This window comes from Thamnophis elegans, chromosome 7, assembly GCF_009769535.1.
Source record: "Thamnophis elegans isolate rThaEle1 chromosome 7, rThaEle1.pri, whole genome shotgun sequence".
Lineage (NCBI taxonomy): Eukaryota > Metazoa > Chordata > Lepidosauria > Squamata > Colubridae > Thamnophis > Thamnophis elegans.
The window spans coordinates 58,705,218-58,715,998 of NC_045547.1; the positions used below are offsets into that span (position 1 = coordinate 58,705,218).

The 10,781-nt window shown below is 37.8% G+C and overlaps 1 protein-coding gene across 1 annotated transcript in view; it reads left to right on the plus strand.

The window, feature by feature from the left end:
• The window catches only part of CFTR (CF transmembrane conductance regulator), a 90,861-nt gene extending 80,439 nt beyond the window's left edge, over positions 1-10,422 (plus strand). Inside the window, 2 exon segments of the mRNA XM_032221843.1 lie at positions 6,797-6,902; positions 10,219-10,422. Of these exon segments, the coding sequence (XP_032077734.1) occupies positions 6,797-6,902; positions 10,219-10,422 (310 nt within the window).
• Positions 10,423-10,781: the final 359 nt, after the last annotated feature.

Here is a 10,781-nt window from a genome sequence, read left to right on the forward strand (position 1 = left end):
CCTAATCTTGATTCCTTTTAGACCATCCAAGCCCCGTATTTTATTCAACAATACTTCCAAAGTTATAATAAACAATAATGAGGACAAAGGACAGCCCTGTCTTGTACCTTTTCCAATTTGAAAAGAGTCTGTTAAACTTCCATTGACTATGATTTGTGCTGTTTGCTGTTGGTATATTGCTTTAATTGACTGTAAAAAATTATCTCCTATCTGCATTTTTTGCAATATCTTCAACAGAAATTGCCAGTTAACTCGATCAAAGGCCTTCTCAGCATCCAAAAATATGAACGCAGCAGGGATTTGGTTGTTCTTTCCCAAATATTCTAATGCATTAATAATTAATCTGACATTACTTTTCATCTGTCTCCCCTGTATAAAACCTGTTTGGTCGGTGTGTATCAATTGTTGAATAACCAGCATTAACCTATTTGCTAGTATTTTAGTAAAAATTTTATAATCTACATTAAGTAATGAGATAGGTCTATAATTTTTTGGTTGGATCTTCTTTGGGTATCAAAGATATAAATGCTATCTTCCAAGATGGAGGCCCTTTACCTTCCGTTTGAATCTTATTAAATAATTCTCTAAGAGGTTCTACCATTTCTAACTGTAAATTTTTATAGTAAACCGCTGTCAAACCATCTGTACCTGGTGCTTTCCCTAACTTTAATTGCTTAATTACCTGCAAAATTTCCCCCGAGGTTATTGGTTGATTCAATTTTTGCCTGTGCTCTTCTCTAACTGAGGGTATTTTCTCTTTATCTAAATATTTGTCTATATCTAAACCATTAATTTTATCCCCTTTATACAATTCTGTAAAAAATTCCCGAAATGCCTTTTGAATCTCTTCCTGTTGAAACACCTCCTTCCCTCTGTAAATCAGTTTAGATATATTTCGAGTTTTCCTTTTCTTCCTAGTCTGATAAGCTAACCATCTGCCAGGTTTGTTTGCATTACAAAAAGTATTGTGTTTTGCATATAATAAATTAGTGGCTACCTGGTCAGAGATCAACATGTCAAATTGAGATTTTAATATGGTGATAGCTTCCTTAACCTTTGTATCGCCTGGATTCATTGTTAACTCCAACTCTTTTCTCTTAATTTCCTCTTCCAATTCTGTTCGTTTTAGCCCTTGTTTATATCTATGTGTTTTATTTATATTCATCAGCACTCCTCTTATATACACTTTGCTTGGATCCCATATGAATTCCATATATGTACCCTTATTCATATTCAAAACAAAATATTCAGATAACAATTTTTTACAATCATTAATATACTTTTCATATCTAAATAAGTTTTCATTCAATCTCCAAGACCTTCTTGCCTGCACTACCCTTCCCAATTCCATCATTGAATACATAATGCTTAAATGATCTAGAGCAGTGGTCCCCAACCCCCGGTCCGCGGACCGGTGCCGGGCCGTGGAGTACCTGGCACCGGGCCGCGCAGCGGCCGGGGGCCATGATCGCTGCAGCGGCTGGGGGCCATGATCCCTGCTGCCTCTTCACCCACACGCGCAGCCTGAGATCAACCCCGGGACTCGAACCCGAGAGCCACCTCTCCGGTCCAAACCCCACTCCCACCCCGGCCGCCCGCCCGGCCGCCTTGGTAGCCCGTGGAGACGGAGCGCGTTCGGTTCGCCGCTACCTGGGGGCGCCGTCCCCATGACGTCACCGCGGAGTCCTCGCCTCCTTCCCTGGCGAGGCTTTCTCCCCGCCAGCCAATCAGAGGCCAGTCCCCGGGCAAGCGGGGACAAGTTTCTGGCCGGTCGAAGCAGAATCGGGAGATTGGAGGGGGGGGGAGAGAGAGAGAGAGCGAGAGAGCGAGCGCTGGGCGGGTGGCAGCGCGTTCCACAGCGGACTAGGCGCGCCGCGGGCTGCCAACCCCCCCCCCACACACACACGTACACACACTGCCTCTCTGGCAATTGGCTGCCCAGGAAGGGAGCGGGGAGCTTTCACAGATAGGAACGTGATGGGGTTTGTTTTCTTCCCCCACTCCTGAGCCCTTTTTTTTTTTTTTGCTTGCCTTCTGGGGTCTCCGCCGTGGAGCAGCCGAGGTCAGATGGGGAGGCGGAGAGAGAGGGAGAGAGAGAGAGAGAGAGAGAGAGAGAGAGATGGGCGGGTGGCAGCTGTCTGTGAAACATCTTCCCCTCCCCACCTCCTGGGCAGCCAATTGCCAGAGAGGCACGGTGGGGGTGGTGGGGGTGGTGGGGGTGGTGGGGGTGGAAGGAAATAAAAAAAGAAGTTGCCCTTTCATTTTGCAATCTCTCTCTACGACCTTGTTTCATTCTCTTCCCTTTTGTTTCGTCCTCATTTCTCAATCTCAGCAACTTTAACACTTTTGGACTTCAACTCCCCAAATTGCCCAGCCAGCTAGAATAGATAGATAGATGGTGGATAGGTGATTGATAGATAGAGAGGGATGGATGGATGGATGGATAAATAGATAAATAGATAGATAGATGATAGATAGATAGAGGATATATACACATACACGCATACACACATACATACACAGAGAGAGACAGAGACAGAGACAGAGACAGACATGGATGGATAGATATCACAGAAGTGAGTACACCCCCTCACATTTTATCAATATTTAAGTATATCTTGCAGCAGTTTAGACATTAATGGCTGGGGGCCATGATCGCTGCAGAACAACGCCCCCCCCACCCCTGCGCGCGCTCAGCGGGCCACGGTAAAATTATCAAAGGCTGACTGGTCCGCGGCGATAAAAAGGTTGGGGACCACTGATCTAGAGCAGTGGTCTCCAACCTTGGCAACTTTAAGACTTGTGGACTTCAACTCCCAGAGTTCCTCAGCTAGCAAAGCTCTGGGAATTGAAGTCCACAGGTCTTAACGTTGCCAAGGTTGGAGATCACTGATCTAGAGAATAAATATAAAATATATGGCAACTCTCTGCAATGTTAATTATGCTGTTAGCATTACGCAAAACTGCATCTTAAATAAATAGATCAATGGAATGAAATTCACTATTATCTGAAAACAACCTACAGAGATTCAGTACCTGATCTTAATACTGCATTGTCATGATTTGGAATGAACGATTGGGTGGCACTAGACTGAAGTATTTGCCTAAAAGCATTATAACGGATGGGTGATGTTGTTGTGTAAATTTAGCAGACATATGCCATGGAAGAACAGTATTCATATTGACACCTGGGATTCATATGAAGTCTCCAAAAGAGCAGGACCTAAGTATGTGTTACATCCCAAAAAACATTTAAGGCCCAGGCAGTGAACAGCTTTTTTAAAAAAATCATAACTAAGGTACTTGTAAGTTACCTCTACCTTAAAAAGAAGTATTATATTTTGTGCTGTATTCATTTTTCACTTTTTGCTAGTTGAATTGGTCTCTTGCTATGAGCTTGGAAGAGTTTTGATTTATTGTGTACCATCAAGTTGGTGCCAATCTTAGTGATCATGCAGACTGTTTTCAAGATAATCTGTCTCCAATCTGATTCTTCAGATCTTCCAAAGTGCACCCATCACCATTCTAATCCCCTTTGCTGCTGGTAGCCACAGGATTATTATTGCAGCCTTAACATTTAGATGATAGGCAGAAGTTGAACAAGTATAAAAGTATTAAAGCTAAACTTCTATTTAGTTAGGCCCAGAAGTAATATTTGGTACTCTTCAAGCTTTAAAATAGTGTAATAATTTCCAACAATAAAGGTCAGTATGCAATCATTTTAGTCATTGTCTATCCACTGCAGGATGAAGGCCTCTTCTGCATGTTTCTAACGAATACTCTTCTGAACTTTCTTTTGCCAATTGGGCCCACAATTTTTGGTGATGTCATTGATCCATCTTGTTTTAGGTCTCTTTCATGGAAGCTTTTTATCAAGTGGGATCCATTCTATGAATGCCTTGGTCTACTGGCCATCAGTTCATTTTGCTATGTAACCAGCTCATTTCCATTTCAATTCTTTTACTCTCTTGATACCGTATACTTTTGTTTGTTCTCTAATCCATGTGCAGCTCTTTCTATCTTGCCTTGTAATGCTGAGCATGTATCTTTACATGGCTCTTTGTGTCATTTGTAGCTTTTGTATCAATTGTGATGTTAGTGTCCATGTTTCACTGGCATATGTTAGAGCAGGTAGCACACCCTGATTGAAAACTTTTCTCTTCAGACATAAGGGAGGTTGTTCCTGAAAATTATACTTAGCTTGCCTGATGCCTGCCAACTACATTTAACATGCCATTCAATTTCCTTTATGGTACCACCTTCCATTGAGCTCTGTTGACCAAGGTATATGAAGTGGTCTACTATGTCTTGTTCTTTTCCAGATATAATTTGTTCTTTCTTTGATGAATCTATTAAACATAACCCGAGTCTTTTTAAGGCTTATTTTTAACAAATAAACTTAAAACAAATAGTTCTCCTGCTTTGTGTAGCTCTTGTATGTGTCTTTGTAGTTCTTCTGGATCTTTTGAGAAAAGAACAACACCAGCTGCAAATCTTAAGCGATTTAAATAGGCCACTGATTTTTATTCCATCTTTTGCCCACTCTAGTTTGCAAAATACTTCTTCAAAGCAGACTGAGGAAAGGATAGGTGATATTGTATCGCCTTGTTATACACCTTCTTCTATGTTGATTTCCACTTTAAGATCATTAAGGCACATTTTCACCTTGCTGAACAACCTGGATGTGATCTATTGTGCTGTAGCTACTTCTGTACCCTGCCTGCTCCTTTGGCTGTGCATCACTTAATGTTCTCAATATTCTTTTTTATATTATCTTGGTGAAAACCTTGTAGATGCCTGAAAGAAGGCTTATTGTGCAATAGTTCTTTAAATCATCTTGGTTCCCTTTCTTGTGCATAAAAATCACTTCAGCATTTTCCTATGCATTGCGTATTTTTTTCGTCTCTGAGGCACCTCGAGTATAGTTTTGCTGGTATCTTGTGTAAACTGTGACTGCCAGCTTTCAGCATTTCAACCATAACAAAAACATTTTCTGAAGCTTTGCCATTTTTAATTGATTTTATGGCACTTGATTCTTCCTCCACTAGGATACCTGGCATTTCCTCTTTCGTGGGTGGGTGTTGTTACTTATGAACACTTTTGTTACTCTTGATCTTTGTATAGCTCTCAGTAGAATTTTCCAATTATTTCTAACACTTCCTGTCCTGTTCTTCACGTTTTAACTCAAAATGCTTATTTCTTGTATTTATAAACTTACATTTTCCTCTATTAATCCCTTTGGTTTTTTACAGTTATCTTTTTCACAAGCTTCATGTTAAACTGATGAGTTTCTTCTTGGATACATTTTCTTATGGTCTTGCAAAGTTCAACATATTCCACTTTATTAGTGAAACTTCCAGTATTCTTCATTGTGCACTGTTTTTTTTCATTAAATCAATAGTTTCATCAGAGATTTTTTACTGTACAAAGTATTTTTTGATTGGTACTGTAGAAGTAGAAAATTCAAGGCTATTTTTGACTATTTGTTCATTTTGGTCCATAATGTTAATCTCTTCCAAATCTTGCAATAGAGCAAAGCAATTTGATAGATTAATCTCGAAATCGCTGGTCTCTTCTAATAGCTTATCACTCTTTATTTTTGTTTTTTTGTTCTGTGACATCTTAATCATTTTCATATGCTGTTATTTTCACTTTAGCTCACACCATTCTACCACTTCCAACATTAAAACAATTGATGTCACTCAGTACAATTGCAGAATATGGTTTTATCACTTGACTTGATGTAGTCAATTTCACTTGTGTACCTAGATGGACTCTTCTAATTCCATTTTCTGCTAGCTTTTTTCTTGTACTTCATGATATAAAGTTTCTACCCTTCAGCAAAATCTACTAGTCTGTCACCTCTATTAACTCATTCACTACTTCCATATGGACCAGTCACTTTTTCCCCAGGTATTGTTCTTCCTATTCTTTCATTAAAGTCACCATTAGTATTGTAAAACTCTTTGATGTTATCATCACTGTAGCTTATTGTTAGCGCATAAGCTTGTATTGTTTGTCCAATTGAATGATACATTGGGCATATACTTTCAAATTGTACCACAGAGTTTTTAAGTTTTTGGTTGAGAAAACCAATTCCACCACATCGTCCATCTTTGGTACCTCTGATGCCTAGTTCTATCAAATTCAACTACATTTTTGCATTGTCATCATGTATCAGTTAATCCAATGATATCCCAATGTACATTGTTGAGTTCAGTCAGTCTGCAATATAATGCAATATATGTAATATAAAGGGCAATATGCAATATTCTCTTGTTATAAAAAACACTATAGATGTACAATAATGTAAGCTAATAAGTTAATTATAATTATTACAACTTTCCACTAAACTGTAGGAAATAGCTTGGTAATGATGTTTGATCTTTGATAATTGTTTGATCCTTGTAATTTTGTGACTATTGTTATAGTCCTTGTGATTGCTTTAGGCGAAAAAATAACTATTTAACCAATTGCCTGTTTTTTTTCTTTGTTGTAGCAAATACTAACTTTTTCTAACTTTCTTTGGCTAAGGCAAGAAATAAAATATATACAGAAACATAAAATAAGCACACACTTAATTTTGGTTTGTTTTGCTATGAAAGTTATCTTAGTAACTAGTTAGGCCTAACTTCATCTATTTGTATCATTATGATATTGCATCTGAACTTTATCCACCATAGAGTAATGTAATAAAAGTGGACAAACATTGTAAAAATGTCTGCTAAAAATCTTGGCTTCTGACCACATTTTTATATTGCCTTTGTTCACATATTAAAAAATGTTTCTCTTTCAGGACTTTCCAAGTCATTAAAAAGACGCTCAAGCAAGCATTTGCAAACTGTACAGTGATTTTATCAGAACATAGATTAGAAGCTCTGCTAGAATGCCAGCGATATTTGGTGAGTGGTGATTAAAAAAGTAAATCCTAAGAGATATAATAGAATTTACTGCACCCAATGCATTTTACCTCATTTTATTTTTACAGCTACCACTACCTCTCCCAGTATCAGAAACTACTATGTAGAGTCCCCACAATCTCTAAAGTGGCTTATTGTGTTTGTATAAATGCCAGTTTGAAAACCTCATTCTTCTTTGGATTCCAACTAATAGCAAGCAGGAAGACAACAACCCACAACTTGACACTCCCAGACTAGAATTTCCAGAATTGCTAGTCAGTGTGGATCCAATACATGTGAAAAATGCCTTGTGGCGAACGCTATTGAAGTAGCAAAGTTGTATCTCTAGGACAAATGGCTTGAGGCCTTACATTTTCTGTCTCAGAAGCACTCTGGGTCTATACATCCTGGGCTCAATTGTCCTATCTTGGTATAGCTGCTTAATAGAAGCCACTCTTCTAGGAACACATCTTTACTTGGCATCCTCCTTCCTAACCCAGGTGTGCAAAATAGGTAGGAATTATATAACCTATTTTTACTAGTCAGTAAAGAAAAGGAAGGCAAGTAAAAATAAAATGAATTTTATGTCTACCGCCTGGCTCATAACATGAGACATGTGACTAGAATCTTCTCTTGCTTGAGAAATAGATCAACCTTTCTACATCTAGACAGAATTAATTTACTTTCAGAAAAACAGAAATCAAAAAGAAAAATAAAACTCTTTTTTGAACTTTATGTACAGTACTCATTGTTAACGTTCCAACTGATGAACCCAATCAAAGCAAACACCTTTGAGATCTTCCAAAGTTTGAATGCAAAACTTTTTTGAGTGCATCATTTTGGCACTGACAAAACCAGCTCTAGCTAACCCACATAGTTGCAATATGGATCCTCCCCCAATGAAAGCAGGTCACATTGTCCAATTGAGTGTCATTATTTTGTTTTGAGAAAAATCTCTGGTCTTGGCAGATACCTGCTGATGTGTCCTCGGTTCTCACAGATCTTCTGCTTGAAGTCTGGAGCCTGCATTCCATCTCGCCTTTCCCTCCTCCCTAGTTCTTTGGCAAGTTGAAAGTGCTAATGTTTGCAAGTGCGCTTCAATCTTGATACTCATAGACAAACAGATAAATGGTAGGGGAGCTAACGATAGAGAGCTGTGAACGTTCCAGATAGCATTTCAACAGAAACTCCAATGGGATAATGCAGAAGGAAGAAAAAAAGCTCTGAGCTAACCATAGTCTTTTATTCAAGGCTAATAACCACTGAATTTCTGTAGAGAAAATATGCATCAGAAACAGTAGAAATCAGGGACATACATTCCAGAGTAAAAGTGATCTAACATAGTATTTCTAGATCAGATTTCTTACCCAATATTTAGAGATAAATATGTCTTGATAGTAAATGTTTTTCTGCTCCCTTCCCTGGAGTTTCCAGATTTTAATACATTACAACCTTTAATTAGAGACTCAGCAATCTAATGTAGTTCGTTTTGCTAGCTCCAATATATTGCTTCTCGCCTAGACACTTAAAAGGTAAAAGGTAGTTCTCTATAGAAGAGGAAGAACTGGGAAGGATTTCTTTCTCCTATGTGCCAAGCTAAGCATCCCTCCTCCCAGAGTGACCCGTTTCAGGCAGAGAGGTATACAGCATATTCGGAAAGTTGGCAGTTTTCATAACAGGCAACCAGCAATCTGGAGGACTGTGAAAGCAAGTTGGCATCATAACAATTGAACTAATTGAACTAATTAAAAAGTAAGTGTTATTGGTAAAATCAGCTTCCTCTTCCTCTTCTTCCATTCTTGCAGGGAGAAAGAAAGGGTGAAGGCAAAGCTGGCAAAACTCAAATACACACAAGTAGATTCCAGGCAAAATCTGAAGAAGAAACTGGAGAATATGACAGAATAACAATAGGAAACTAAGCAGTATTTTGTTTTCGGCTCCCTCTACAGTTCACTAGGCAAACTAAATAGTCATTCTTTCAAAACAATATTTTTAAACAACAATTTCTATGCATGCTAGGAATTGAAAATCTGGAACAAAAAGTGAAATAGCCCACAGTTTTGCTTGAATGCTACTGTTGCTGGCTTGAAACTGACGACCTTCAAAATGCTTTTGGCTTTTTTTTAAAGAAATCATAAAAAGAAACACCATGTTTTGTATTAAAGCACTAACTGTCCTGAACACAACCTTCCTTAAAAAAAAACCTTATAATTCAACTGCACAATTATGCTAGCAAGAACATGTTACCTATAAGTCAGAAACAGCACATATTGTTTCATAAACTTGTTTCATGCATACTTTTATTCACAGCAAAAACATTATAAATCAACTATGTTTGTGTGTTGAATGCTTTGATGTATACCTATTCCAAATGTTTATTTCTATTACTCCACTATTTTTCTTCGTTTATTGCACCCAAACACATAAAAGTATTTTTGGCAGAAAGGGAGAAGAATTTGTCTTCATTGCATAAGTTTTATTTAACAATGATACCAAGTTTGTCAGGGCCTTCAACAGTCTCCTCCAAATGAAGTTCTCAGCTACCCACCTGTCATGTGGCACAGTCACTCTTTGAAGGTGAGGTCAGCAGAAAAGCTTGCGGAAATTTTCTTCATGAGTAACAGTGAAAAAGCCTTCCTGACTGTATTTTCTTCCATTTCCTCTTCCCCTCCGCCCCTTTTCCCCTTCTCTTAAAGCAAGTTGGCACTAGCTGCAGTAAAACTGCATATTAATATGCAATGTTGTTATGTGCACAACCCATAATTTATGAGAGATTCAACATATGGTGGAAAAGGGAAACTAGTATGTGATGGAAGTGTAAGACCTTCTGAAGATTGAGTCTACTATAATAATATTATTTAGCTTATGGATAATGTAGATACCATGCTCAAATAAAATAAAATTGCAGGAGGAGGAGGAAGAGGAGGAAGAAGAAGAGGAGGAGGAGGAGGAAGACAATAGCAGGCTGAATGGAAAAAATGCTGTGTCTGGCTCTTGGAACTAATCTGAAGATAATTGTCAACAAAGTGATAGAAATATATTTTTAAAAACTCATTGATTTTAATGTTGCTTATTTCCTAGTTAGTTACAGAATTATTACAATTATAGTCCAAGATGCCTACTTATGGCAGTTATTAATTCATTCTGTGTAATATATAAATGTATATTTTCTAGAAATATGAAATAATATTCTTGCACAACGTGAAGAATGCAAAAACCACCAATATTTTGGTGATTATTGTCATTCTGTAACGTAGCAGTTGATTCCTGAAAATATCAATATATAATTAAATTTTATTTTCTCATTCTCATTTATTAGGTCATAGAAGAAAATAAAGTCAAGCAATATGAAACAATAGAGAAGCTTCTTGAAAAGAATCCTTTCGGTAAAGCAATCAGCTATTCCGATCGAGCCATGCTCGCCCCAATATATCCCAGGGACTCAAGCAAGCAAAGGTCAAGGCCTCAAATCAGTGCTTTGCCAGAGGAAACAGAGGAGGACATCCAAGAAACCCGGCTGTGAAGATGCCTCAAGATGTTGTTGCATACAGCTTCCTTGAATTGTTCTGAGAAAAAATATCAGAACAAATGGGAACAGAAAGAACAAGATTAAAAATGACGGAACAAGAACAGATTTAGGAATTTAAATTAATGAATGTGTGATCTGTTTGCATAAAATGCTTTACAATGCTAGGGTCAAATTAAGTATCAAGGACATATATGTCAGACTTGATCCCAAATAATTTTTTCATGAAATATCTTCTTTTTACAGACATGGGATGATCAGGATGATAATCAAGTTTTTAAAGTTCATAAATTGAATTTTTAAATATCACAGTACATATTTTTACAGTATGTGAATGTCATACAAAACAAGCATAG